The sequence below is a fragment of the Sodiomyces alkalinus genome (genome assembly GCF_003711515.1).
Source record: "Sodiomyces alkalinus F11 unplaced genomic scaffold SODALscaffold_4, whole genome shotgun sequence".
NCBI classification, from domain to species: Eukaryota; Fungi; Ascomycota; class Sordariomycetes; order Glomerellales; family Plectosphaerellaceae; genus Sodiomyces; species Sodiomyces alkalinus.
The window spans coordinates 342923-369519 of NW_021167082.1; the positions used below are offsets into that span (position 1 = coordinate 342923).

General features: G+C 54.0%; 13 protein-coding genes across 13 annotated transcripts; 8 read left to right on the top strand and 5 right to left on the bottom strand.

Moving 5' to 3' along the window:
- Positions 1 to 753: 753 nt before the first annotated feature.
- On the top strand, positions 754 to 1278 carry SODALDRAFT_323456 (hypothetical protein; the record flags this gene model as incomplete). Its single annotated transcript, XM_028609803.1, has 1 exon — positions 754 to 1278. One exon carries the CDS (start codon positions 754 to 756, stop codon positions 1276 to 1278), a length of 525 nt encoding a protein of 174 aa, XP_028466772.1.
- Positions 1279 to 2123: 845 nt separating this feature from the next.
- On the top strand, positions 2124 to 3718 carry SODALDRAFT_350241 (CRAL/TRIO domain-containing protein). The gene is made up of 2 exons (XM_028613463.1): positions 2124 to 3038; positions 3117 to 3718. The coding sequence occupies exons 1-2, from the start codon at positions 2405 to 2407 to the stop codon at positions 3506 to 3508; spliced, it is 1026 nt and encodes a 341-aa protein (XP_028466773.1). The 5' UTR covers positions 2124 to 2404; the 3' UTR covers positions 3509 to 3718.
- Positions 3719 to 3935: 217 nt separating this feature from the next.
- SODALDRAFT_294141 (TRAPP I complex) lies at positions 3936 to 5179 on the top strand. The gene is made up of 2 exons (XM_028608741.1): positions 3936 to 4235; positions 4420 to 5179. The coding sequence occupies exons 1-2, from the start codon at positions 4033 to 4035 to the stop codon at positions 4871 to 4873; spliced, it is 657 nt and encodes a 218-aa protein (XP_028466774.1). The 5' UTR covers positions 3936 to 4032; the 3' UTR covers positions 4874 to 5179.
- A 99-nt stretch (positions 5180 to 5278) lies between these two features.
- On the bottom strand, positions 5279 to 5908 carry SODALDRAFT_332411 (hypothetical protein). Its single transcript, XM_028611700.1, has 2 exons — positions 5762 to 5908; positions 5279 to 5652 (listed from the first exon to the last, which is right to left on the bottom strand). Exons 1-2 carry the CDS (start codon positions 5762 to 5764, stop codon positions 5353 to 5355), a joined length of 303 nt encoding a protein of 100 aa, XP_028466775.1. The 5' UTR covers positions 5765 to 5908; the 3' UTR covers positions 5279 to 5352.
- A 1848-nt stretch (positions 5909 to 7756) lies between these two features.
- Positions 7757 to 8693, bottom strand: SODALDRAFT_358807 (hypothetical protein; the record flags this gene model as incomplete). Its single annotated transcript, XM_028614126.1, has 5 exons — positions 7757 to 7936; positions 7976 to 8236; positions 8324 to 8376; positions 8418 to 8462; positions 8639 to 8693. The coding sequence occupies 5 exons, from the start codon at positions 8691 to 8693 to the stop codon at positions 7757 to 7759; spliced, it is 594 nt and encodes a 197-aa protein (XP_028466776.1).
- Positions 8694 to 10956: 2263 nt separating this feature from the next.
- Positions 10957 to 11445, top strand: SODALDRAFT_323460 (hypothetical protein; the record flags this gene model as incomplete). The annotated part of the gene is made up of 1 exon (XM_028609804.1): positions 10957 to 11445. The coding sequence occupies one exon, from the start codon at positions 10957 to 10959 to the stop codon at positions 11443 to 11445; it is 489 nt and encodes a 162-aa protein (XP_028466777.1).
- Positions 11446 to 11964: 519 nt separating this feature from the next.
- On the top strand, positions 11965 to 12404 carry SODALDRAFT_149690 (hypothetical protein). The gene has a single exon (XM_028606844.1). It carries the CDS (start codon positions 12069 to 12071, stop codon positions 12315 to 12317), a length of 249 nt encoding a protein of 82 aa, XP_028466778.1. The 5' UTR covers positions 11965 to 12068; the 3' UTR covers positions 12318 to 12404.
- Positions 12404 to 14013, bottom strand: SODALDRAFT_149697 (hypothetical protein). The gene has a single exon (XM_028606845.1). It carries the CDS (start codon positions 13703 to 13705, stop codon positions 12491 to 12493), a length of 1215 nt encoding a protein of 404 aa, XP_028466779.1. The 5' UTR covers positions 13706 to 14013; the 3' UTR covers positions 12404 to 12490.
- Positions 14014 to 14368: 355 nt separating this feature from the next.
- SODALDRAFT_332414 (hypothetical protein) lies at positions 14369 to 15368 on the top strand. Its single transcript, XM_028611701.1, has one exon. The coding sequence runs from the start codon at positions 14616 to 14618 to the stop codon at positions 15102 to 15104; it is 489 nt and encodes a 162-aa protein (XP_028466780.1). The 5' UTR covers positions 14369 to 14615; the 3' UTR covers positions 15105 to 15368.
- A 195-nt stretch (positions 15369 to 15563) lies between these two features.
- SODALDRAFT_358812 (hypothetical protein) lies at positions 15564 to 17771 on the bottom strand (the record flags this gene model as incomplete). The annotated part of the gene is made up of 10 exons (XM_028614127.1): positions 15564 to 15614; positions 15773 to 15914; positions 16004 to 16044; positions 16190 to 16211; positions 16461 to 16487; positions 16583 to 16623; positions 16845 to 17178; positions 17279 to 17306; positions 17526 to 17618; positions 17663 to 17771. The coding sequence occupies 10 exons, from the start codon at positions 17769 to 17771 to the stop codon at positions 15564 to 15566; spliced, it is 888 nt and encodes a 295-aa protein (XP_028466781.1).
- SODALDRAFT_149802 (hypothetical protein) lies at positions 17616 to 20748 on the top strand. Its single transcript, XM_028606846.1, has 4 exons — positions 17616 to 18054; positions 18237 to 18716; positions 18804 to 19274; positions 19363 to 20748. The coding sequence occupies exons 1-4, from the start codon at positions 17842 to 17844 to the stop codon at positions 20674 to 20676; spliced, it is 2478 nt and encodes an 825-aa protein (XP_028466782.1). The 5' UTR covers positions 17616 to 17841; the 3' UTR covers positions 20677 to 20748.
- A 338-nt stretch (positions 20749 to 21086) lies between these two features.
- Positions 21087 to 23034, bottom strand: SODALDRAFT_332417 (tRNA isopentenyltransferase). Its single transcript, XM_028611702.1, has 2 exons — positions 22800 to 23034; positions 21087 to 22702 (listed from the first exon to the last, which is right to left on the bottom strand). Exons 1-2 carry the CDS (start codon positions 22872 to 22874, stop codon positions 21248 to 21250), a joined length of 1530 nt encoding a protein of 509 aa, XP_028466783.1. The 5' UTR covers positions 22875 to 23034; the 3' UTR covers positions 21087 to 21247.
- A 241-nt stretch (positions 23035 to 23275) lies between these two features.
- SODALDRAFT_332419 (pre protein translocase) lies at positions 23276 to 25692 on the top strand. The gene is made up of 3 exons (XM_028611703.1): positions 23276 to 23502; positions 23729 to 25073; positions 25178 to 25692. The coding sequence occupies exons 1-3, from the start codon at positions 23493 to 23495 to the stop codon at positions 25251 to 25253; spliced, it is 1431 nt and encodes a 476-aa protein (XP_028466784.1). The 5' UTR covers positions 23276 to 23492; the 3' UTR covers positions 25254 to 25692.
- Positions 25693 to 26597: the final 905 nt, after the last annotated feature.

Here is a 26597-nt window from a genome sequence, read left to right on the forward strand (position 1 = left end):
CTGAATGAATTATATTATTAATTTAGGTTGGATAAAATAATAATTATTCTTATTTCCACTCCAAGACACCTGGTTGGCTTTACCCCTGAAAAGCCTCCCTGAACAACATACTCGTAGAGAAATATCCAGTTCCGTTGTTATTCAGTGATGTTTTCGAATCAATGGGTTACGTGACCCAGTAATTCACTCTCTGATATGTACTTTATTAGTTAACTTGAACAATGAGAGTGAAAGAGTAGGTCTGAAGCAGTGAAGGTTCACTCACCATAGTGTGATTCAACCCACCTGGCCAAACTCAAGTGAGTGCAGAATGCCCGGCTACAACGAGCTATGATCTCGAGAGGAGACAGGTCTTATGCAGGTATATATATCCCCAGAGTCTCTTTTTTTTTTTCTGAGAGGCTTCTTACACTCGATACGTCACGCTTGGGCACCAGACACTGCAAAGTCTACAAAGATTCGAGTCAACTACCTACGTATCAACTATCAACCTCTTTACCCCCACCACTACACGTCTCAACCAATCTCACCAGGTAGATTTACACACTATCATCGACCGAGTCGAACAGACAAACTTGATCACCTTGACACCATTACCATCTCGGCATCAGGAACCTCCCAAAATGGATTATTGCAAGAAACCAGATACCATTCAAGACCCGGTCCCCGACACATCACGCGGCATGGCTTTCGTAGGACCTCGCGATCCCAGATCTCGCGGAGACATGTGATGCGTCTCACGACCGCTACCCCATGGACGTCGACGTCGTCCTCTCCTCACAAGACGTAGCCCCAGGTTTGCCCCAGCTGAGGGGATCCCAGAGTCGACAGGAGTACTATATTCGTATGGCGAAGAACTACGCCCGCGATCTGACGAACAGTGATCTCTTCCAGGGAGTACTGCATAACCTAATTTTTGACAGGCTTCCGCCCGTCTTAGAGAACAGGATTCCAAAGCTACTCCTTGAAGAGGGCTTCGGGCAGCCGATGTGCAATGCGCGGCAACAGCCCAAGCTACTGCTTCGAATTGCGCTTATTACCAACGACCCTGAGGTGTGTCCGGAGGATGCTTCTGACTTTCTGCCGGTTTTTGCGCCGCGGGGTTCACATGAAGAAATCCCGATTGGCAGTGTGAAGTGCAGAGAAGGGAAGGTTGATATGGATGAGCTTCAGTCTGTGCTGTGCGGTCTTCGAATTCGAAGTCAGACACAGCCAGAGGAAGAGGTTCAGAACCACCAGCACATGGACGAAGAGGAGCCGGAGGAGGTGTTTTACTAATGAAGGACGGAGCAGAGAGATGTGTTTCTTCTTCATAAACTTGGCTTCGCTGCCCTGGGAGGACAAGTCTCCTTGGCTAGGCACGATATTGTTCTACATAGACAGGTAAGACACGTAGATCAATACAATACGCTGGATCTTGATTGCATATGATACATACAGTCTCTTCGTTTCGGTATCTGCTAAGTTGTCTTCAACGACTCACTGTACGAATTGCAGGCATGTGAGATATAGAGAGCCTTTGCTAAGTAAACCTCGGAAGTTCCTTTGCTCGATCGTCCAGTTGAGAAACTTGAGACTCTGAAGAAAACATCCCAGAGGTTGCAGAATTGGGTCAATTGGCCAGGATGTCAAAGAATGAATGAAGTATCCAGTAGTCATAATTAAACCCATTCAGCTTACCCTTTGTCCATACTGCCCTAGGATCCGCATAGAGCTGCGCTGGGATCCAGAGGTCATGTCACTGATATTTCTTTTGTTGGTGCTTTTTGACATTTGTGTAGCTTTCTCTGAGACCTCTTGCAGCAGGGCGCATGTCTGTACATTTCTTGGGTTTAAAGAAGTAGATTCATGACCGCGTGGCCGTCATCACCTTACAGAAACGAACAGCGTCTCAGCTGACAAGTTTCAGGGAAGAAAGACCAAGTAGGCATGTGTAATACAGCAGGATGTACTAGTAGTCACGATTCAGGAACCATATACCCCTGGAAAAGGGGTTAGACTGCTTATGTAATCCAGTCTCAACAACTCCCTTATCTGGTGGCTTAGAGGTAAGACATATCACTGAACTAATTTCCCGTCAGCTTCATTGTGAACCGGAACTTTTTTTCATTCACCGGAAGCACATCCTTTCCTGCAGTGTATTTTTATTTTTATTTTTATTCTTGCATCTGTTTTCTTCTTTCCTTCTTCTTTCCCAGGCTCACTTTATCTGCTGCAGAGCTTTGTCGAGGACCTGTGGGTTAAATTTGCTGTATAACCTCCGGGATCTTCCTTTCCGTCTGACATCATCTGCAGCATCGCATACCTAGACACCAGCGACTTTTTCACTAGAAGCTCGCGAATTTTGCATGAGACACGACCGCCACTTCTAATCTCCATCCTCCGCTCCACGTCAACTCACACAATGGCCCTCAAGACGCCCCTCTTAGCTCCCACGCCAGAGAGCGTCCCCCCACCGCGTCCGCCCCTGACCGCCGACGAAAAGGTCAAGTACGAGTGGCTCCTCGAACGCGCCCGTTCCTGGACCGAAATCAAGACCACGTCCCCGGAGAAGACCGGCCCCATCACCGACGCGGAACGCCAATGGCTGACGCGCGAATGCTTGCTCCGCTACCTGCGCGCGACCAAGTGGCAGCAGACCGAGTCCGAGCGCCGCCTCCTGGACACGCTCGCCTGGCGCCGCGACTACGGCGTCGCCCCGGACGCCACCGTGACCGCGGACCACGTGAGCCCCGAGTCGGAGACGGGCAAGCAGATCCTCCTCGGCTTCGACCGCGAGGGCCGCCCTTGCCACTACCTGAACCCAGGGCGCCAGAACACGGAGGCGTCGCCGCGGCAGGTCCAGCATCTTGTGTTCATGGTGGAGCGCGTCATCGAGCTCATGCCGCCCGGCCAGGAGACCCTCGCGCTGCTCATCAACTTCAAGACGAGCAAGAGCCGCTCGAACACCGCCCCTTCTATTAGCTTGGGCCGCGAGGTGCTCAGTATTCTGCAGACTCATTACCCGGAGCGCCTTGGTAAGGCTCTCATCATTAATGGTAGGTGCCCCCCACTAACTACTTCTTGGCTCTCGCCCCGTGGCTCATAAAATGCCCAATACTTACACTGTAACCTAGTTCCCTGGGTCGTCTGGGGCTTCTTCAAGCTCATCACGCCCTTCATCGACCCGTTGACCCGCGAGAAACTCAAGTTCAATGAGGATATGCGCCAGTACGTCCCCAAGGAGCAGCTTTGGGCCGAGTTCAGCGATGGCTCATTGGAATTCGAGTACGATCACTCCGTCTACTGGCCCGCGCTGGTCAAGCTGTGCGAAGAGAAGCGTGCTTCTCGGACGGAGCGCTGGATCGCGGGCGGTAAGCACATTGGCGAGTACGAGGACTACCTTGCCGGAGGCCGCGCGACTGGGTTGGCTGCCGAGAAGGGGCAGAGTTCCGCGGGTTCCGATGAGAAGGCCGATGTCCTGGCGGCAGCTGCTCCTAGCACAGAGGCGGCCAAGGCCGAGTCCTGAGGAGGTTCTATACAGTAATTTTACGGGAAACAAAACAATAATAGAATAGAGGCTATGATTTATGTACAATAATAATCACGTAAGCATGCGAAATTTCATATAGACCCTAGAAAGTTAGTTGAGATGAAAAGCCGGAGATGGTGTACGGGCGGGAATCAAAACATAGCCCTCCATTATATGGCCCTATACACTTAAATCATTACTACGCGCTCTCATTATTCCCTCTAGAACCTTTAGCATTTCAATTACAATAGCCAAGTACACTAAATCGAATATTCGGGGTCGAAGAATGACACGCTGGTGTTCACCGTTAGCAGCTGGAATCCACACCGAACCAGACCGAAGGTGAAGCTTACTCACCGAGGGACTAAGGTTGGGTATGTAACTCGCCTGTCACCGCAATCAAGCTTCTTCTCCAGCTCCATCTCCCAAGCCGCCATTTCGGATCCGACTATCCTACTCCAATCGCCATCGGGTGACCGAAAGACGCCGACTTGTTTCTCCCCAATGAATATCTGACCAATATGTCCAACCTATCCTCCAGCAAAGGCCCCGGCCAGGAGCAATCGGGGCTACGGCTCCCCTCCAGCGGCAAGACAATTTACCATCGGCCACTGAACCGCACTAGGACCGCGGAACTCAGCCAGGCCAGCTTCGCCTACCTCTTCGGCGAGATGGTCAGCTACGCGCAACGCCGCGTCAAAGGAGTCAACGAGCTAGAACAACGGTGCGTGTCCATTCTCGCTCCTCCTCCCCCAGCCCATCTATCATCTCCCCCCCCCCCCCCCCCCCCCCCCCCCCCCCCCCCCCCCCCCCCCCCCCCCCCCCCCCCCCCCCCCCCCCCCCCAACATCTGCCGTACCAATAGCTAGGTGCTCGAACTAACATTCCCGACCTTCTCCCACCCCGCAGCCTCAACGCACAAGGCCACCCGCTAGGCCTCAAACTCCTCGACCTCCTCCTGTTCCGCGAACCACCCCGCTCGCAGCTCCGCCCGCTGACCATCATCGCCCTCCTGCACTTCATCAAGCAGATGCTCTGGACGCACCTCTTCGGCCGACAGGCGGACCGGCTCGAGAAGAGCGCCAACCCGGAGACGCCGGACGAGTACATGATCGTCGACAACGAGCCGCTCGTGAACCAGTACATCAGCGTGCCGCGCGAGATGTCGCAGCTCAACTGCGCCGCGTTCGTGGCCGGCATCGTCGAGGGCGCGTGCGACGGCGCCGGCTTCCCCGCGCGCGTCAGCGCCCATACTATCCGGTCGCCGACGAATGAGGAAGCGGATCTGTGGCCGGGGCGGACTGTGTTCCTTGTCAAGTTCCGCCCTGAGGTGCTGGAGCGGGAGAAGTATGTTAAGCAGTGATACACACAAGTCGCAAGGTTGATACAAGGGATTTTTCGGTGTTGGTTTGCTTTTTGGTCTCTTGAATCTTTCGGGCATGCATGGCGTTTTTGGGGCGGGACTTTTCGTAGATATGGTTGTCGTTGTGGCATGGGACTGTATTCACCACCCAGACAGACAAGAGTTCTCTTCTGCGACCGTTTGATTCTTGGTGGTGGGCGAGGAGCTGGGCACCATACTGGCGCTTAGAGTAGCATTCAACTTGGCCACCGTAGTCTTTTATTTTTTATTTTTTTTAATATATATATTTTCGCGCGTGGTGCATACTCCGTGGCTTCTGTTTATAACCGCATTTCTCCCACGCTCCTTCATACGCGTAGCCCCAGACCCTCAATCACAGAACAAACTCCAAACTCCAAACTCCAACCGCTCTATGCCATGCCGATAGAAAAAAACCATCGCCTACAAGTCTTCCGGTTCCCGTTCTGCAACGAAGCGTTTCACCGCGGCAGCCTCGAGCCACCCTGTTTCCCCCGGCCGCTCTTGGGACCTTGCACCATCAAGCTGGCTAAACCGAGATCCTTCCATGTCGTCTCCTTCCGTTCCTGTGTCGCCTTGGTAATACCGAAGGCGGCATGCTGATCCGGCACCACGTCGTCCTCATCTTCCGGATTGATGGGCTGTAGGTGGGGAGGGACATACACGTCGTCGTTGGGGAGGCGATCCTTGCAGAAGTCTTCGAAAAGATCGGCGTCTCGAGCTCGGTGGAAGTGGATGTGAGTGTGGGACGCGTCCTTATTCTGTGCGGTGCGACAATTAGCCTTGCCCAGGCAGACTGAGATAAAGTGGCCGCGGGGAGAACGAGAGGGTCGGATACGGATGGTGGGTAAAGGGCGCGTATGTACGAACCATTGTGATTTCTAGGATGAAGTCTGTTCCTGGTAATATGAGTCGTGTTCTTGTATGGATGCGCGGAATGCTTGTTTTGCTTCAGGTAAAAATGGCTAACGTACAATACTGCCGGATAGTTGGAGATGAATGCTACGATGTCACGATGTAACCCGGGGGTGGAAACTGAGGTTGTTGCGATTACGCTGGAGACTTCCATGAGATGCCCGTTGAATGGCGTAGCGGGGATGTACCTATGTACCTGATGTATACCTGTGCGGATAATCGTGTACATTCGCGTTCGCCCTTCAACTGGGGATACAGAAAGCACCTCATGTAAACCCGTCGATACATCTTTTCCAGGGATCATGACAATTGGGACGCCAGATGGACGTCGAGCCCAGGACAATAGAACGAAGAACGCATTCGTTATACAGATATATATATATATATATATCTAATAGGTTGTATATATGCGTCTTGGCGGCGGCGTTATAGCCCTACCAAAATATTATGTGTGAGGTCTTGATATTAAAACGTGAGGTCTCCCCATTGAGTCCCTTTCTGATTCATGCAAAACCCCTGCCGTAAATCAGTCGGCACAGGTACACTATTTGACGTCGCTGAACCGTGTCGCGACATGCCATGCCCATGCCATTTTGACCACGAAGCTCCCGATGGGTCACAGAGGCAACACAACGTATCCGCCAAGCCGGGTAAAGGCCAGCGCACTCAGCTGCCTTGCCGAGTACGAAGGTATGTGCACCATCAAGTTCAATAAAAAAAGCCAGACCCAAAAAGTACATATATCCCTTCGGCCAAGAAACAACGATACCACAACAGGGCAGCGCGTCTCAAACAACATCTGGACCGTGTCGCATATGTAATAACTTCGCAATTACCTTATTATATAATTAGCCGTGGGTGACGTGACGCCCAAAGAGCCACAGGACCAGATAGGCGATACCACCGGGGTTCTCTTGCACGCTTCCAGTACAGGCCATGCAGGCGAAACGCGGCGGAGAAACGGGCCGTGACGGAACACAGCCCTCGTGCAGGCTTTAGCAGGCCGTCGCGTCCTTGCAAGCGTAGGTAGTCTTATATCATATTGGTGAAAATCGACTTTTGGTTGAGGACGGGTGGCGCCGAGGGTCTCTTTGCTGTTGGTTCATATGTACAGAGTAACTATGGCAAGCGTTCATGTGAAAACGGCATTTTCGGGGTTGGGCGACGCTGTAAACTGGTCGAGACATGCGATTTTGCCACTGCATGCAAGTTGAATCCAAGGAAAAGGAGGGCGGCCCAAGGGCTTGGGTTGCATCGCCATGTTAGGGGCAGGAATTCCCATGGAAAGGAAAAAGGCGAAGAGGAACAATCGGCTTCCACAGATACTGTTATCTTCGATAGAACCGACTTGGGTTGGCAGTTGGCACAGGGTGCGGATACTTCTATCAGCCTTGGACGCATCCCCGCCCTGGCAGGGCGGCATGATGATATCAACATCACGACTTTTCCAAACCAGACTAGTGTCCGTACAGCAGGTACGTGTAGATAGAGATGTAGGAAAGAGGAAAAAGAAAAATACCTGCCGCTAACTGGATAAGAAATCCCATCATTCGCGAATCCTCTGCCGACAAAGTCCTAGAGATAACAACATCTTGGCAGGCTTGACACGGTGCCATCCATCACCAGAAAGAAATATTGAAATATGGGGAGGTTGGATGCTGACAGCCCAGTGCACGGCGGAGGTCAGTTAGAGATACGGGCTAGTGGTCAGAAGGCCGAAAACGGTGCCAACCAAGTGAGCAAAGATGGCGAGTTCTTTCTGTCCTTGGTCCAACAACAATCCACATTCAATCCCTCTCCCATGTGACAGCGAGCTATGAATTCGTACCAGTGGTTTGTCTAGCTATCGCGCTAGCACGAAGTAACCCCGCGTCCAGGGTGGCTGTGGTCGGGACCTACTGACGGGATGGAAGATCAAGCATCCAGATTTTGACGCGGGGTCTTTCGCCTCTACACACAGAGATAGGTTAGGTAGGCACGTTGTGTTGGATTGATGGTTCGGTTCTGGAACCACCATGTGATGGTCGCATCACCACCGCATGAGTTTCTGTTCGCCAGTATTTTGGAACAGTGTAGGGGAATCCCACGAATGTGGTAAACTGGGGGTGTTGGCACCGAGTCGGCGGCAACCTGCAGACCAATCCATCCTTATCCCTATCAGGCTCGAACCACAAGTCCCTGCATCCCCCATCCTTCAGTTGGTGCGGAGAGCGCGATACCCTGTTGGGGGGAATCTGCAATCCCCCTTCTCATATGTCCCTCAAACACGTGCCCCGAGCGGGGAGCATGGGTGGAGGAGCCGACAGCTGGGAGCCGACAGCTGAGAGCTGAGAGCTGAGAGCTGAGAGCTCCTGACCTGAGAAGCGCTAGCTGCCAAGTGACCTGCCGGGTGCATTTCCAAGAGGAGACCACACAGCCGAGAAACTTGCGCTACTCAGCATTAGAACACCGCCTAAATAATAGCATTGGAAGGATATGTGCGCGGGAGCAACAGGCAAACAACTGTCCAAAAAGCACAAAAGTAATGATGTCTGCTTTTTCGGCATCGCGTCGCTTTGTTCGCCAGGACGCTATTATACGGCAATATTGACGCGTCAGTCGGGTCACACACAAGTTCTGAGAAGCCGCCGCTCTGCAGGACCCGCAGTGAGTCCCTCTAAGAGCAGCACCTGTCTGCTTGCACTCGTCAGCCGTCCCGGGATAACTCTATTCTACCACCTTGGGATCGCATTTGCGTCTTATTCGTCTGAAAAGAGAAAAGACCGGACATGATACAAAGAGGACGTCTAATAATTGGGGGATTAAGGGAAGAGATCCGAGTCTTCAACCCACTTTCCAAGAGTTGGCGCATATCCTGCATCCAATCAACGAAATGACAAGAGCCCATGGTATCGCTTGGTTGGCTTTGGCCGTTCTTGACTCTAAGCTTTCCTGCGAGTCAAGAAGAGAAAAAAGGAAAAAAGGTCATGAATGCAGAAAGGGACAAAAAAAAATTGGAAGATATAGAAAGAAGTCACGTCGCAGCCAAATATAGCGTAGCAGAGACTTTAGTAGTAACTCGACGAGAATCACCAGAAGCGGCGGTACGCTAATTATTCGTCGCCCCCGCCAAGCTGCGACGGGACAAGCTAGACCAGATCTACCCAAGTAGCTCCCCGATCGAAAGCCAATCAGATGGCTTGTCCCACCTGCACGGTGTGTCTTGCCCCTGACAGCTCCCCCACCCGTCTGCCCTGTTCTCCTCGCTGGGTATTCTCGTCGCAGCGCTTCCACGGACGCGAGTCCATTCATGGTTTGCCAACTCAGTATGCAGAGCAGAATTTAGAGGTTAATTACAGCCTAACTGACTATTGCCCCCCCCCCTGCTGACCTGACTATAGGTCTTGCAACCTACAAGTCTCGTCTTGTTCTCGCCAGGACGCGCGTACCACTATACAATTCACCAGCCTACATTTAAGCTCAAAGCAGAAACTCCCCACCTTGACCCTCCAGGGGACGGACCCTTCTGAATCTGCCACGGAAAGACAAGACACAGATCCAGCGCAATTTCAGGAGTACAGGTACCTTAAAATGGCAGGGGCCCAGCTCTCCGTAGCTAATAAGGTAGACCTGAACAAGGACGGGAGACAACGAACTAATTAGGTACGTTGTACGGAGGAACAGGGACGGCACATTTGAGGGACATTGGGGAGAAGGACCAAGGAGGAATGGGCATGAACATGGATTTCTCCTTTCTTGGCCCTCATCAAAACCACTGTTACGTCCCAGTAATTATGGACGAGGTACTTTGTAGCACCATACTTTGTGCGCCGTATTTGTAGTACGTCGTACACCCCGTGCATACACCATAGCATCGTCACTAACCCCTGGATGCCCTGGCTCGTCTCCCCTTTCTTTTCCCTCCTCTCCGTCGTCCCCTCTTTTTCCTCTCTTCCTCCCTTCCTCTCTTCCTCTCCCCATCCCCGTCTTCGTTCTTCAAGATCATTTCTCCCAGCCTCACCCGTGTGTGGTTTGCACTTGACACGATCCCCTCGCAACTGCACCACGCAACGCGGTCACTTAACCATTCACCTTTCTGGCTTGGGCAGATCGTATTAACTCTCACTCCCAATCCTCATTGCTCATCGACTTGGCCCCTTCGCCGTCCCCGAGAATTGATCCTCCCGTCCAGCAACCAATTTTCGATCTCGCTAGATACCCCGTTTATCTTTCGCTTCCAAGAACGGCGGAACGAATACGCGTTACCTGAATTCAGATCTTCTCAATTTACTTCTTCAACCCATAATAAGCACCCATACAATTTCACGACTTAATCGTATACCTCCGACTCGGAAACAACGTCGCAAATTGTCTGACGAGAGAGCACTTTGGGAACCGCTTCCTATCCCAGTCCTGCGTGCCATTTGTGTGTGGCTGGCTCCAACAAGTCCGAATTCGACATAATCTTTCGTCCTTCCAGCCTCCACGTCGCTGACGCCTACTCGCTGAAACCGTCATCTTCTCGGCAACGGTACCCTCGATACACTACAACTTGCATTGTCTATGTGGGTAGCGTCGAGAAACGGTACTGGCTCTCACCAAGCCTCTGAAAAATATCCGACAATTGGTTCGTACATTCCTAGCATGCTTTCTAACTCAACCTTCCTCGTACACGAAGCGCACCGCTGCGCAAGTGGTGAACATGCACCACCCTCTTCATTATTGCCTGGCCCCTGCCCTCCTGTTTTAAATCGAGCTCTAGACCCCCTGGCATTACAATCCCCCGCTGTCCTTGTCACGGAACACCCTTCCAGCCATCAGTCCATTTTGACCCCTATGCTGTTTCTCGTGTAAAGTTCGATTGATCCAAGACCATGTCGTGCTAACCTGTCCTTTTTTGGCTACAGTCTTACAACATCTCACTGCACGCACTTCTTAGTCGTCTGTTCTGGGTCGCGCCACAGTCAAGTTTCAGCGACGGGGATTCGACGACCTCAAACTCCTTTTTTCTAGCTTTGGTCCACGACAACATTCCAATCCTCCCCTAAGGGTCCTCAGTCTCCCCTTTATTCAGATCAACTCGCCACTGATCTGCCCGTTCCCGCCACATTCCTATCTCGGTCGAATCCAATCTATTCCTCTTGTTACACAATCGACCCTCCCTCCATCCCATGGCGACAACGGCTGCAGAAGACACGGGGCTCCTTCTGCAAGGCCTAAACATGAACCAACTTCCTACGGTTCCCAAGCCCGCCGCCATGGAGCCGGATTTGAATCACAAGTCTGCTCCCGAGAAGACGATGGAGCTGCGACGCAACAGCAGCCTGTCCACAACACCGTCTCATCAGGCCGACAATCCTTTCGACACCGACATGGAGGCCATGGTCTCCACTACTTCTGAACCCTACGGTCGTCGCAAGTCGGCCGCCCAGGACAAGCCAGATTGCCCCACCGTTTGGCCTGGTAAGCAGCACTGGAAGCAAAAGGCCAAGACGGCGAAGCGGAGCCGCTATGCCTGCAACTTTTTCGCCAATCTCAGCAAGCGAAACCGCATTATCGCCAAAGTCGCCATCATTCTCTTCATTGTCGGCGTCGCTGTCGGTGTCGGCATGGGCGTCAGCAAATCGCTCAACGCTCCCATCTGGGGTGACGACGACTAAATGGCTGTCGGCGTCTGCTCATGTATGACATTGCTTATATCACCCGTCGGCGCGATCAACAATGCTTACTCGGAATTTGGCTTGGGTAATCCACCATACGCGCTACCTACTATTCGCACAGCGGGCTCAATTCGATTCAAACTCTATTCTTATTTGTATACAATTCTTTCAGCCTTAATCACTTATCATTCTGTTCGGTATGTCTGCGGCACCGGGCCCAGCATGAACCAAGAGCGAACAAGGCAGCTCTTGGAGATTTCTTTAGGATTTGGCGTTTGCGGCGTTTGGGAAATACAACGGACGGCGGGAGTTTACGGAATCTGAGCGCAAGACAAAAAAACAAACGGCAGTCTAATTCGACACAGTATCTCATGCTTCTCGGGACACTACTGGGAGTAATCATGGCAAAGGACATCGCATCGGGTCACCGCCAATAACCGGGCGCTAGATGTCAGAATCTGGGAACTATTCGCGGCATGCCGCACGTTTTGGATCTTAAGAGTGCATATGTGCCGCCGCACAGCGCCCTGGCCAGCGAACGGGTGCATCAAGACTATCAGAGACCGAAGCTGTAGGAATTCACTCTATAGCCGTGAAGGAAGGAGGGGGGAGAGAGAGAGAGAATGGAAAGAAGGCTTATGAGGTCTACAGCAATCGAAGACCACCATGGAAGGTCTCTATTTTTCGTTGGCTACCTACTTTCTGTTCCTGCGTACTTGGGTGTTGCTGGCATATTTCCTACCTCCTTACGTTGTGACTTTTGGCCCATGGTCCTTGCGCCGTCACAACAAACTGACCTCAGATATAAGTCTCAATCCTTCGTTGGCAACTCGGCAACGTCTCTGCTAATATGCATGCAATTTGTGGTCTGACTAGCCACCACGACGAATTTGTTTCCACCTAGCCACCGGGGTCTGTGAGAGAACAGCGCGAGCGAAGCAACAGCCCGTCCGAATTCTCCAAGGGCTTGCCGAGATCCGAGCCGCAACATCTTTGCCCTCGACTTTGACATGCTACTACTTCTCCGGGGCAGCTCCGTCGCTCTTCACATCGTCCTCAGCGTCCGAACCGAAATCAAAAGCAAGCACGTATGGGATAGTGATGCCCTGCAGGTGCTGCTCACGGCGCTCTTGCTCGGCACCGGGAGAAGGCGAGAGGGCCCTGGGGGAGGTCGGGGTATTGGGCGGGACGGGGGGCAGCTTGGGGCCATGTCGGCGCTTGCCCATGCTAATGTTCTTGTTCTCGGCAGTCGACTTCTCGCCGGCCTTGTGCGGCTGCGGCTGGGAGTGCGCGCGGGGCCGTCGCTTGGGGGACCGGGCGTGCGACGAGCGGCGCGACCGGGACGAGTGCGAGTGCGAGTGCGAGGTTGACGGGCGCTGGGGCAGGGCCAGGGGCAAGGCGATCTGGATGTGGGCGTAGGCGTTCGGCTCCGAGGGGGCGCGGTTCTTGAACAGGGTCGGCGGCAGGGGGTTGGGAAGGGCAGAGGCGCCGAGTGGGTGCGGGACCGGGACTGGGACGGCTCGCCCGTTTGTTCCTGGACGGGCACCAGGCGGCGGCCGCCCTTGGACCTGCTGGTGGGTTGGGTCTGCGCCCTGGCCCTCGCGTTGTTGTTTCCCCGTGGGTGCGGGCGGCGCAGGAACTCTTGCCATTCTTCGGCGGTTTGGGGCGGGCCGCCGCGGGAGGTCGAGGTGGGTTTGGCTGGGCCGACGATATCGAGAGGGTTAGTCCATCTTATCTCGCCAGGGAGGCTTGACCTCGGGGAGGCGGGGACGGGGCGTTCGGGCTGCTTACCTTTTCCCTTGACGATCTTCCATCGCCATTTGCCATCTTCGGCGGCGGCAGCGGGCTTGGGAGTTGGGGCCCTGGAGCGCACCTGGCCCGGCGAAGGACCCTCGGTCTCCCGAATGGCGTTGCGCCACGGGAACCAGTGCGGATGGAACTCCTCGAGTTCGACGTCGGGGTTGCAGGCCTTTGCGGCACGGCGATCTTTGATGGTGACGATGACGGCGATGACGATGAAGATGCCGGGGACGGTGAAAAGGACTACATAAGCCGCGACGAAATTGGGAGAGGGTTCAGACTCGGTAGTCCCGGCTGATCCTGTGACGTTGGAGGGCATTGTCAAGGGCAAGATCAGTGCTGGCGATGCCTGGATACCAGACGAAACAAGCGACGGGAGGGCCGTGATATTGGCAACCGTGATATTGGCAACAGGCATCACGCGCGCCACCGAGTTGCTAAGAGTGGAGATGACGGGCATGGTGGGCAAGTCTCCTATATCTCATGAGCGTATCTTCTTCTGAGATGAGAGAAGATAGAAGAGCTAATTCTGAGATGGTTTGTTGTCAAGCTTGGTGTGAAGGTTAAGAGGGTTAAAAGAGTTAAAGGGGTTGAAAGAGTTGAAAAGAAAGAAGTTGAGAAGAATTTGGGCTGCCTGGCTTTGGGACGATGGGTAAGGACGTTCTTGGGTTCAAGGAAGGCGCGCAGTTGCCGTGGTTATGGACTTTTAACAGTACGCACCTGCCGTGGAAGGAGCCAGTTCAGGGGCATTGCTCGGTGAACTATGATGATGTCTCTGCACACCGACATACCGAGCGTCAGAACAGGTACACCGAGACAGGATGATCTTGTTCTGTGTCCATGCAGTTGTTCTTTATTCTATCTTTAGGGATACCTTTATTCCTCCCGTTCAAAGAAGGTATTTCAACAGAACAGTGATCTTCGATGGAGAACAGACAATGCAATGTTGCTTTCCGCTGAGGATAATCGCCTCGTTCAAAGAACATATCTTAACAGAACAGTAGTCTTTGACAGAGAACAGACAAAGAATTGTTTCTTTCCACCGAGGATGATCGTCTCGAGCAAGGACTATAAAGATGACCATGCCCAGCTCTTCTTCCCGGTCGTCTTTCCATCCAGCATCAACCAACAGCAACAGCAACAGCAACAGCAACAACAGTAAACCAAAGCCAGATTACTATTTCAACCTGAGAAATCTCCGAGAGATATCAGCTCGATCAGTTACACATAGGTACGTCGCTTCCTTCCCTTGCAACGTACTGACACATTCCCAGAAGCATATTCCCAGAAATATATTCCCAGAAATATATTCCCAGAAATATATTCCCAGAAATATATTCCCAGACACAAAGAAGAGTACCCAACTCAAGATGGCTCCTATCGCACCAAGATCCATGAACTGCGACCAGTTCCGCGTGGGTTTCATAACCCTACTGACTCTGAACTGCGTCATCTTGACAGTCTTCGTCATCTTGAGCCTCTACGGGATGAGGAACTCATACAGAGCTCGCGAGAGCCACAGCCGAAGCGGCTCTGAAGCCGGAAGCCGCAGTGGAAGCGAGAGCGGCAACACCAACCAAGGCCACCGGCGCAATGAGGTCGTTGACGACAACGACGACGACACGGTCATCTCGTTCGAGTTGCAAACCGGTCCGCGGACGGCGGAGGCGGCGAACTTCCCTTCCGACGCACGCAGCGCGGCCGCGGCTCGGTCTACTAATGGTGGCGTTGCTTCTGCGCCGCTTGGACGGTTTGTGACGGCACCCCAGGCCCGGCTGCATCATCCGACGCCGATTCCGCCTGCTCAAACTTTCCAGCCTCCCTTTGTCGGGAGGGATCCCCGGTATAACGGATATTAGGTCGATGCATTGCGCTTAAGATTCAGGGGCACTTGCCCCGCGGTTTGGATTAGGTGAGCTTTCTTTGCCCTTTTGCCTGGTTGCTGACATGCTAGTTAGCAGATGGGACTCCTGGTGAGTTCATCAAACGGAAATAGCAGTGGAAATGGAAATGGAAATTCAAGGTATATTAATATGGAGCTTCTGTTTTGTGTGACACATGCGACATGAGGAATCGATGTTATGACTGCCTTACTCCAGCGGACTTCAAGATCATCCATAGCTGCAGCGAGAATAGATAGTAGATACCTAGTTGAGCACAGGGAAAACATCTACGTGACTCTCATCGAGTGTTCGTTCCTTGCAAGATGCCTACGCAACACGATACACCACTGACAGTGTTGAGCCCCAGTACCGTGTACGTCGTAGTGTCGTTGTCAAGGTAAACCCTTGGTGTGGCTTTCGGGACAAGTCCAACCGTCAACGTCCTTCGTACGTACTGGTTGTTCTGACGGTTATCAGTTGGGTGCTCTGTCGTGTTCGTGTTCGGGATCGGAGACATGAAGACCCTCAACCCCCCCCCCCCCTTCTTTTTTTTTTTCCTTTTCTTTCCTTTTTCTTGAGGGGGTTTTGTTATTCTCTTGTTTTTCTTGATTTATGAATTGAACCCCAACTTATAAATTACAAACCATGCACGATTTCGCGACGAAGAACTTTTCCAGTATCGGCCTCGGTGGCACGAATGACCGATTCCCGAGAAGCGTGACTTCGATCAGCTCCAGAGTCCGAATGCGAGATACGAAATGCGAATCGCGAAAGACGTAATTACCTCTGTACGCACATTGGACAATCCGTTTTAGGTAAGGTACCTTAGTCGCCAAGCAGGCACCGAGTACCTGTTCGTACCTTAGTACACGTACACATTAGCCATGATTGGTTCAAAGCGAGAGTCTTCGAATATCTGTTGGAGATGCATGGGTTGAAGTTTGTCCTTTTTAGGTAAACAATCTGAGCCCAATTTGTACAGTAGTTTCGAGTCATGCAACGCAAAAGCAACATGCACGCCTCGTATATATATGTTTGGTTGGAAGTACGAGCAGCATCACGTTGGTCTTGGGCGGCCGTAATCTTGAGAGGATGTCGTCAGCTACCTTAGGGCCTTGTGTTATGTTCGACAGGAGGAATATACCGTATACGTATGTACGAAGGGTACCTTACTTACTTAGGTATCTAGGTACCTACCTTAGGGACTATACTTTGTACCTTATGTATCCGTCTACCTTGCGGAACGTTCTGATACCGATACCTGGTGGTACTTGGTAATAACCCCTCCCAATAAACGCCTACCTTACCTCTCTCCCCGCCGTTAGGTCTTACCTTCTCCCGTTGTCGATTCCCCCGACTCTCAATTCCCACGTCATCAAACCGACGTCTTTACTCCGACATCTTTACTCCGTAATTACATCCTACATCCACCGCATCCTACTGAGTAGGATTACATCCAGCTAACTACTGTGAGAGGAGCGTCATCGTCCTTCCTCTCGCGAGGACAACAGCCTTATTTACTATATTTTCTACAAACTCGGCCGAATTTCAACGGTCTAGGGAGCTTCCAAAACTCCGCTCCGTGGCCCTTCCGGAAAGACCTTTTTTTTTTTTTTTTTTTTTTTTTTAACAGTACACGTACATACTGATACGGATAGCTTGTGGGAAAGGCAAGCTTCGACTTGGTTAGGAGAGACGATATCGGTCTTTGCTTACCTCCGCCTCCGACTCCGCTGGGGCTGGTTTCTGTTGGGCTTCCACCTGCTCCCCCACTCGTCTCTCCTTGCGCTCCTTGGAACTGCTCGGACTGCTTGGGCCGCTGCTTGCACACAATTTCCCGGCTTCAAACTCTCCGCGGGAGGTTTCAGATCGCTCCTCGCTTTGTTGAATGGGCGGCTCTCGCTTCGCTTGGCTTGTGGCCCTTATCAAATTGGCGATTTGCATAGCCACCTCCTCGGGTTGCATCCATCCACGGCAGTTGTCTTCAAGCTCGTCAGCGTTTGCTACGAAGTACAACGTACTATCTAATCGCAAGAGGTAGGAGGATTGTCTTTCAAGTTTTTCTCGAAATATCCCATTTGAAATCTTTATCTCCTGACCCCTCCTTGCCCCTGTTCTTCTTTGGCGTCAGCAATGTCACCGCAGCTCACTGTCTTACGTGGTCCTCATCCCTCTCCCCTGTGTGGACAAAAAGTCCGCTAGTTATTGTCCAGGCAGCAGCCAATTGTCCTTGTTTCCCCCATGCCTGTCAAGACATCTTGTGCTTCTTTCTGGTGCTGAAGCACTAGGAAACTTTAATATCGGGAGACTAATAGAACGGAGGGCGGGTTAGATTTTGTTTCTCGACATTGTCTAATACACCTCACCGGGACTGAACTTCGCCTCTTTCTCTTCAACCGCGGTACTTCCGCTTCGCCGCAACCCCACGCTGCTCATACTCGCCTCTCTTACGCTCCCGCTCTTCAACCGTCGGGCCCGAGTCGGTCGCACCTTTTTTTTTCCCCTCCGTCCAATTTGTCCGGAATATTACGAACCCTTGAGGAAATCGCCCTCGATACGCCCCGAGAGATCGGCCCTCTCCCATCCGACTACCGGTCGCCGGCGAACCCACCGTCCCATCGTGTTCGCCTCCCGGTGCGCCATACGCAGTCGCAAACCCGTCCCTTGAATTGTTCCTGGCGATGTCCCTGCCACCGTCGCCACGCTCCCAGTCATGAGATCCAAAGCTTCAACCCCTGGCCAATTGCCCGGCCAGCAACTGCCGCAACAGGCGCAACAATCGCAACAATCGCAACAACCGCAGCAACAGCAGCAGCAACAGCAGCAGACACAACATGTCAAGCCCCCCAGGATCTTGGCATGCGTCCTCTGCCAACATCGAAAGATCAAATGCGACAGGAATATGCCCTGCTCTAATTGCCTCAAGGTGAGCTAGCTACCATGATTGCTGTCGCCTTGCCTGGACCCTGCCCCTGCCACGCTTCTTCGCTTTATTTGCGCAGTCCAATTTCCCATACCTTTCATTATTTTCCTATCCCCTTCCCTCCGCAACTCCTCTCTCTCGCCCTGCTGCGCCAGGACGCTAACCATGTTTCTTTTCTCTTCCAGGCCAACGTCCCTTGTTCGCCATCGACCCCAGCTCCCGTTCGGAAGAGAAGACGACCGAACCAGGACCTCCAAGAGAGACTCGCCCGCTGCGAAGCCCTGTTGAAACAGTATGCCTCCGCCGGCCCGCTTCCTAACCTACCGAATAACCTCGCCGATTCACCTACCGCCTCCTCCGTCGGCTCCACTGCCGCCTCTGCCTCTGCTGCCTACACCTTTGCGTCGTCATCGAACTCTATTCCCGTCCCCAGCCTTCCCGGCCTTCATCCCCTTGCTCCGAGCCCTCGGCCCCAGACCGCCCAAACCACCCTATCTTCAAATGTGCCTACACCACACTCCCCCGCTGGCATGCAAACTCCCTCGGCATCCCTCCACGAGGGCGACGACCCCTCGGGTAACTTGAAGCGCCCCGGCAAGCTCGTTGTACAGGACGGGAGTGTCACCTTTGTTGACAGCATCGTGTGGCGTACCATTCACGAGAATGTAAATCGTTCCCCTTTTCTTCCACTCTCCCGCTTTTCCTTCCGTTCTTTCAGTTCTTCCCCTCTAACAGCCCCCATTACTTTACAGCTCCAAGCCATGCGCGCCATAGTGGACGCTGAGGCTGTCGAGGAACAGAGCCCCCTGAGCTCCAGCGCTGTCACGCCGGACGACAACGTCGATCTCCTCCTCAATGATTTTTCCGCCATCGAACTAGAAGACGTCGCTCCCTCCCCCGTCCAGGTCTTCCGCCTGTGGCAGGTCTTCCTCGAAAGGATCAACCCTCTCACCAAGCTGGTCCATGTTCCGTCTCTTCAGCCCCTCGTCATCGAAGCCGCTGCCAACCATCGAAACGTACCTAATAACATCCAGTGCCTATTGTTCGCCATATACCTTGTTTGTACGGTATCGCTATCCGAGTCCGAGTGCAGGCAGATGCTCGATACTTCCAAGGACGAGGCTCTCAAAACCTTCACCGCAGGCGTCAAGTCAGCCCTGACCCGGGTGAACTTTATGAAGCATTATGATATGGTCACTTTGCAGGCGCTGGTACTCTACCTTGTACGTGTCAATTCCCTGTTTTCCCGCCACCCTTGGCTGCTCTCTTTCTTCCCGCATCCAGGAGACTGCTAACAGCCCTTACATGCAGATTTCTCTCCAAGGACGGTACGATCGTCATGCGGCTTGGGTGCTGAGCGGAGTCTTGATCCGTATCGCTTACAAGATGGGTCTTCACCGCGACGGCGAGAAGTTAAATTTGCCACCCTTCGAGACCGAGATGAGGAGGAGAGTCTGGTGGCAGATCATCATGTTGGATTGCAAATATGCCATCACCTCGGGCTTCGCAGACACTCTGTTGCCGTGGGGTTGGGATACGGAGATCCCCACCAATATCGACGACTCGAGTCTTTTCCGAGGGTCCACCGAACCGATCCAGCCGCGGGAGGGACCGACCGAAATGATTTTCTGCATCATGTTCTGCGAGATTGGCCGGTTCATTTCTCGCAACCGCATGTTGGACACGGAAGAGGCGATATTCCATACCCAGGGCGCCGACCCCGATAGCCCGGAATATGCGGCCGCCATCGAAATTCTCGCAACGCAGAGCGCCGTAATAGACAAACTCGAGGCCAGGCTCATCGAAATCGAGCAGCGCTACCTCGATACCTCGGCAGGGCCCATTCATGTCGCCGCCAGCTTCATCCGTCCCGGGCTTCTCGGCAGGCTCCGCAGCATGATCACGCCGATGCGCCAGATCCCCGAATGGGGCACCGAGGTCAGGAACGTCCACGACAACATCTTCCGCATCTTCGTCTGCCACGAGGAGAGCAACCTGGCCTACGCAGACATGGTCAACGACCGCAACTACCGGTGGTTCTTCACCATGCATTGCCAAGTCGACATCATCATCTACCTCGCCACCATGCTCCACAAGCGACCCGCCACCGGCAGCCTCGCCGACCGCACCTGGCGCCTCTTCGACAAGGTGTACGAGTACCACGAAGAGCTGCTCACCATGACACAGAAGCCCCACCTCCAGCTCGCCCACCTCATCCTCAAGACCTGGCCCCGGCGCGAGCAGGCCCTCGCCCAGCTCGGCGCCCCCTGCGAACCGCCCGTGTGCGTCAACAAGCTGCGGCAGATCCTCCCGCGGCTGCCGGCCGACCTGGCGGCGACTCTGAGCAGCCGGCCCGGCACGGCGAAGCCGGGGAACAACGGCAACAACAACAACAACAACAACAACAACGCGATGGCGACGACGGATAACGGTGCGGCGTCGGAGATGCAGATGGATTTCCTGAACGGATTCTTCGACCCGCTGGCTTCGGACTGGGACCCGTGGCCGGAGATGGGGCCGTCGTCGGACCTGGGAGCCACGATTAACCCGCAGGCGGCTTCGGATCTCTTGGCGTTTGGCGGGTTGGGGAATTTTGGGGCGCCGCCGCCGCATTCGACGTGGTGAGTAGCGGTATACGAACGACGATATGGACGAATTGGGAAATGGGATAGCAAAAAGGAGTAAATTTGGTGGTGTGTGCGCGGAGGGGACGGAAACACGTTGTCTGGGGTGTGTATTTTGGAGTTGATGATGCATCGGCATATATGGTTACCGTGGGATCCTACATTTCGAACTGGGCTGTTTGCGCATCGTGGCGCACTTCGAACGAGGAGGATCAAGACGTATAGAGGTTAGAACGAGGATATTTTTGGGGCGCTCGGGTGGGCATGCTGGAACGTCATCTCTTCTCAGCCATACAGACGGGGTTTCTATCATATCCCCCCAGCCCGTCTTCCTGACGATACGCTGCTCAGTTTCCACGATAGATGGATGGGGCTTTCTTTACTTTACCCCTTGGAGTCTTGGGGGATGGGCCTGATATTCCAATGTACAATACTTGTTCGTTTCTCTCGCTGTTGTTTCTACCATGACTTCTCACCCATGAACACGAAAAGCGAGGACCGAGGGGAAACATCTCACAGTAACATCACATTATCCATCAGTTTTCCAAAATATTCGAGGTTCGCCACTGTAGTCAGCCAGGCGGCGTAAAATCTATTGAACCCAGATCCATATCAGGGGTACGTGATCTATCCCCCTCTCCCCTCCTCCCTCTAGTCCCTCTCTCACCCTGAGTCTTCTCCATCTCGGGCCCCTCGCCGGCTTCTTCGCCAGAGGTCTCCACAGGCACGAGCGCCCTCCTCTTCACCCTTCGCGCGATGGCGTTATGCCTTCGACTCTTCAGGTGCTTCTCCCACGACTCCTCCGTGACGCAGGTGACGCGGCACAGCTCGCACGTGCGCTGGCACGGCGTCTGCTTCAGCGCGGCGGGCGACTCCGGCGCGGCCGCGGCCACGACGGCCTCGAGCACGGAGCGCGCGGCGGGGGAAAGCGAGGCCGGGTCCGGTAAGGGTTCGTCGGCCAGGAAGCGCCGGGTGATGGAGGCGGCGGGGTCGGCGACCTGTTCGGCCCAGTGGGCGGGGTCGGTTGTGTCGAGGACGAAGAGGCGGGACATGGCGCCGGCCGGGTGGTCCCGTAGCAGGGGGACTACCTTGGTGCGGATCCAGCGGGTTTGGTATTTTGCGTATTGGCGCGTGGAGATCTTGACGGCTTCGAGGCCGGAGGACTGGAGGGCGGCGAGGGTGACGGCGTCGGCGGGATCGGCGGGGTCGGCGGGTTCGGGTACAGAAGACGAGGACGAGGAGGAGGAAGCGCGTAGGTATGGCTCGAGTTCCTTGAAGCCGATGGATTGCCATATGCCCCTCGTGAAATCGACCGGTTGGCCGGCGGATTCCTTGCGACGGACGTGCTCGAACATTTGGCGCGTCTCGTCGAGGAGGCCGGCGGCGAGCATCTTGTCGACGCGGCCGTCGAGGCGGGTTTTCAGGACTTCGGGGTCGGTGTGGACCCAGAACATCAAGTTCTGCCAGGAGGGTGTGTCCCCGCCGCCGGCGCCGCCTCCTTCAACGGCAGCGGCAGCGGCAGCGGCCTTGCGGCGCTTCTGCTCGGCGTAGATCTCCGACGCGGGACGGCCGTATTTGAGGAAAATCTCGAGGGAGCGGGAGATCTTGCGACGGTCGTTGGGGTGCCAGCGGGCAGCCATGACGGGGTCGACTTGGCGGAGTTTGGCGAGGATGACGTCGGTGGGTTCGGAGAGGATGGGGAAAGACGAGGACGGTTCTTCTTTTTCGCCCTCCACGAGGACTTCGTCGAAGAGGAGGGCGTTGGTGTAGTAGTGCGTCCCGCCGACCAGGATGGGGAGGCGGCCGCGGGCCCGTATGTCCTGGATGGCCTGGGTGGCTGCACGCTTGAAGTCGTCGACCACCCAGGGAGGATCGTCGAGGCCTATATGGTCTAGAAGGTGGTGGGGCACGCCGCGGCGTTCCGAGGGGGTGATCTTGTTCGTGATGATAGGGAGGCCCTTATAGAGTTGCATGGCGTCCGAGTTGATGACTTCGCCGTTGAACCTCGTAGCTAGCTCTACGGCGAGCTGCGAAACACTTCAGCCGAGAGTCGAGAGAGAGTCGTCTTTAAAGAAGGAGGAGACGAGGGCGCATAGCGTTGTAACGGGACGAAGAAAGACGCACCTCGGATTTGCCAGTTCCTGTCGACCCAAGGACGAAGATCAAGGGCTCTCGAGGAGGAGGGTTCTTGGTCGCCATTCTTCTGGTAATGCCAGCTGCAGCTGCATGATGATGAATGGATATACGCAAAAGCTGAGACCATACAGGCATTCCCCGGGGAGACACTGAGAGACATATATCACCTCGCGGGGCATAGCATAGGCGAGAAGGAAGTGTTGGGGAGAAGAATATGGTCTCGATCATGAGTCCGCCGGCGGTACGTACCTACCTACCTAAGGTACGGAGCACTGAGCACCTTATCTTACTGATACGGATAAAGAGCGCACGATCAGAGGGTAATTTTGTAAGCCTGACGAGCCAATCAACTAAAGCAATTGGCCATTGGCGGACAAACGCCAGTCACGTGTCTATGCTCCACCCCCCGACCTTTGGACACATTGACAATTCGGGTGATTTTGAAGCCAGATCGCAGCCTTCGCTCCTCGACCTCCTTTCTCCAAGCTCCCTCTCTTCTCTCCGCGATTAATATTCCGTCCTTTCTCTCTTCGTTTCCTCCCCCCCTCCTTTCCTTCAGGTTATCTGAATAGCCTGGGCCATTGTTGCTCAGAGCATTCTTCTTTTCTTTTCTTTTCCTCTGCTCTCTTGGGCAACTAGGACCATTGTGTTTTTTAATCTCGTCATTGAACCACCGCCACCATGAGCTCCCGTGAGTTTGTTCCCGCTTCTTGTTGCCCATCGCGACATGTCTCCCCATCATCGCGCATTGCCCTCCCATTTCCATTCCAAAGCTCGTCGGGCGGCTTGCGGAAGTTGGACGGGGAACTGGGACGCAGATGGAGTCTCGAATGCAATGCCACATCATTCATCCACATCATTCGATCACACTAAGTCGCGATTTCGTTGGCTAACGCGTTGTCTCTCACTCTATCCAGTACGCTTCCTCGACCTCGTCAAGCCCTTCGTGCCGTTCCTCCCTGAGGTTCAGCAGCCGGAGACCAAGATTCCCTTCAACCAAAAGTTGATGTGGACGGCCTTGACTCTGCTTGTTTTCCTCGTTATGAGCCAAATGCCCCTCTATGGCATCGTCTCTTCCGACAACTCCGATCCGCTCTACTGGCTGCGTATGGTCATGGCCAGTAATCGCGGTACGCTCATGGAGCTCGGTATCACACCCATCATCTCGTCCGGTATGGTCTTCCAGCTCCTTGCCGGCACTCACGTCATCGACGTGAACCTTGACCTCAAGTCCGACCGCGAGCTCTACCAAACGGCCCAGAAGCTCCTGGCCTTCGTCCTCTCTGCCGGCACTGCCACCGTCTATGTCTTCTCCGGTCAATATGGACCCCCCTCGGACCTCGGCGCCGGCATCGTCTTCCTCCTCATCCTCCAGCTCGTCGTGGCCGGCATGATCGTCATCCTCTTGGACGAGCTCCTCCAGAAGGGCTATGGCCTCGGCTCCGGCATCTCGCTCTTCATCGCCACCAACATCTGCGAGTCCATCATGTGGAAGGCCTTCTCCCCGACCACCATCAACACCGGCCGTGGCCCCGAGTTTGAGGGTGCCGTCATTGCGCTCTTCCACCTGCTCCTGACCTGGAACAACAAGCAGCGTGCGCTCCACGAGGCCTTCTACCGCCAGAACCTCCCCAACATCATGAACCTGCTCGCCACCATCACCGTCTTCGCCGCCGTCATCTACCTGCAGGGCTTCCGCGTCGAGATCCCCGTCAAGTCCTCCCGCCAGCGCGGCGCTCGCGGCTCGTACCCGGTCCGCCTGTTCTACACCTCGAACATGCCCATCATGCTGCAGTCCGCCCTGTCGTCCAACGTCTTCCTCATCAGCCAGATGCTGTACTCCCGCTTCTCCGACAACCTCCTCGTCCGCCTCTTCGGTGTTTGGGAGGCCAAGGAGGGCACCTCGCAGCTCGCCGCCGTGTCCGGTCTCGCCTACTACATGTCCCCGCCTCTGAACATGAAGGACGCCCTGATCGACCCCATCCACACCCTCGTGTACATCACCTACATGCTCACCGCCTGCGCCGTCTTCTCCAAGACGTGGATCGAGGTCTCCGGCTCCAGCCCCCGCGACGTCGCCAAGCAGCTCAAGGACCAGGGTCTCGTCATGGCTGGACATCGTGACCAGAGCATGTACAAGGAGCTCAAGCGCGTCATTCCTACGGCTGCCGCCTTTGGTGGTGCCTGCATTGGTGCTCTCTCTGTCGCCAGCGACCTGATGGGTGCTCTGGGCTCGGGCACTGGTACTCTTCTTGCCGTCACGTAAGTTGCCCCCTTCTTTGCTAAGAAGCAGGCTATTTCGTCTACCATCTCAGTACCTTTTTTTTTTTGGGCTAACATGTTATTTTTTTTTTCTTTTTCCCCAGCATCATCTACGGTTACTTCGAGATTGCAGCCAAGGAGGGCGATCTGGCCAGCATGAAGGGTCTGGTCATGGGCTAAAATCGTCTTTTTTTGAGATGATTCAAGCCCGGGGTTTCCGATAACGACCTGTCGTCTCAGCTTCTGAGGGAGCGTTTTCTTCCTTTGTCCCATCGCGAAGCTCTGGTCGGCCGCTACAGATCATATATTTGTTTAGGGTCCCTGCCAGCAGCCCTCCCGCCGTGTATCATGTAGGAAAGAGAAAAGTACCTGATTATACCAAGGTGAAGGTCTCGTCTCATTATTATTATTATTTATATTCCGTTTCTTCGCCTCGGGCAGGAAGGAAATACGGGAGTTGGAGCGGGCGTCGGCTGTTCGCATGGGAGGTGGACTACTACTCCGTTACGCTATCCGGGTGGGCGAGGGTAAGGAAAAGCCTCCCGGTTGGGGACTGTCTCATCGGCTGTGTAGTCATTTGAGAGAATACAAGTCCATGAAATTGCTATTATGGCAGGGGTTGAAAGAGGGCTTCGTTGGGTCCTAGCATGGGATGTGCGGTGGTGGACGTGTATGTTAAGACCTGTAAACAAGAACAACTTGATCTTTTATTTCTCCTCTGCGCATTGGATTCGTCCGTAGAAGGGTCAGGGGATCTAGGAGGTCCGTAGAATCCGACCCTGGTGCTGGGGAGAAACGAGTGAGTGAGACAAGCGCGGCACGGGTAGTACACTACGTGAGATATTGTAGTTGGGTGTAGAGTTCCGAGGGAGTGTTTCCAATGTGCAAAAGAGTCGGCTGAACTGAGAGAAGGCCGGGCTTCGAAAATCTCCCTCCGCATTCTTCAGCAAAATCAGAAGTAATAGGCCGCAATGTGGGACACGAAGGGATGGAATGCAGGGTCAGAACTGGTGCCGAAGTTGAGTAGCATTCCAGGCGTCAGATTTATGGGATTTATGGGTTAATGAACATCGCGAGGTGTCCCACTTCAGATCCTCAGATCCCTTCTAGGGCTTGGGTCGAAAGAGAATTATTCGTTGGAAAGCAGACGGGACCATGGCGCATAGAAGAAGGCGGGCTTATTCAAAACGAACTGCAAGACCCAAAGCAACGGGGCACTTAAGGACGCCGACGCGGTTGTCAGAGGTGCATACGCGTATGGGAATCCGAGGAGCATAAGATCATGCGCACTGTGGACACTTCTATGGTGTTCTTGATGTCATATTCTATCACGTGAGCCACGGTATGGTGCTCTCCTATTAGTTAGAGGTGCCCCACTATCCTCGCTTAGAAGGTGGCAGATGTATTTAGGACACGTATACCCGCCCCCTTTTTCTTTCTCTTTTATATATAATATAATTATATATTTCCTGAATTAACGCTCCCTATAAGTATACTCCCGTGAATTTAATAGTTATAAACCAG

What these genes read in the sequence shown, in the direction of transcription:
- SODALDRAFT_332417 (XM_028611702.1), bottom strand. Translation starts at nt 22,874, where the DNA reads ATGGCGACCAAGAACCCTCCTCCTCGAGAGCCCTTGATCTTCGTCCTT. An exon ending in CAGGAACTGGCAAATCCGAG is followed by an intron (nt 22,703 to 22,799) that starts GTGCGTCTTTCT and finishes AGTGTTTCGCAG; the next exon opens with CTCGCCGTAGAGCTAGCTAC.
- SODALDRAFT_332419 (XM_028611703.1), top strand. An exon ending in GGTACTCTTCTTGCCGTCAC is followed by an intron (nt 25,074 to 25,177) that starts GTAAGTTGCCCC and finishes CTTTTTCCCCAG; the next exon opens with CATCATCTACGGTTACTTCG.
- SODALDRAFT_149697 (XM_028606845.1), bottom strand. Translation starts at nt 13,705, where the DNA reads ATGCCCGTCATCTCCACTCTTAGCAACTCGGTGGCGCGCGTGATGCCT.
- SODALDRAFT_149690 (XM_028606844.1), top strand. Translation starts at nt 12,069, where the DNA reads ATGGAAAGAAGGCTTATGAGGTCTACAGCAATCGAAGACCACCATGGA.
- SODALDRAFT_332414 (XM_028611701.1), top strand. Translation starts at nt 14,616, where the DNA reads ATGGCTCCTATCGCACCAAGATCCATGAACTGCGACCAGTTCCGCGTG.
- SODALDRAFT_149802 (XM_028606846.1), top strand. Translation starts at nt 17,842, where the DNA reads ATGAGATCCAAAGCTTCAACCCCTGGCCAATTGCCCGGCCAGCAACTG. An exon ending in CCTGCTCTAATTGCCTCAAG is followed by an intron (nt 18,055 to 18,236) that starts GTGAGCTAGCTA and finishes TTTCTCTTCCAG; the next exon opens with GCCAACGTCCCTTGTTCGCC. An exon ending in GGCGTACCATTCACGAGAAT is followed by an intron (nt 18,717 to 18,803) that starts GTAAATCGTTCC and finishes ATTACTTTACAG; the next exon opens with CTCCAAGCCATGCGCGCCAT.
- SODALDRAFT_294141 (XM_028608741.1), top strand. Translation starts at nt 4,033, where the DNA reads ATGTCCAACCTATCCTCCAGCAAAGGCCCCGGCCAGGAGCAATCGGGG. An exon ending in GTCAACGAGCTAGAACAACG is followed by an intron (nt 4,236 to 4,419) that starts GTGCGTGTCCAT and finishes CCCACCCCGCAG; the next exon opens with CCTCAACGCACAAGGCCACC.
- SODALDRAFT_350241 (XM_028613463.1), top strand. Translation starts at nt 2,405, where the DNA reads ATGGCCCTCAAGACGCCCCTCTTAGCTCCCACGCCAGAGAGCGTCCCC. An exon ending in TAAGGCTCTCATCATTAATG is followed by an intron (nt 3,039 to 3,116) that starts GTAGGTGCCCCC and finishes ACTGTAACCTAG; the next exon opens with TTCCCTGGGTCGTCTGGGGC.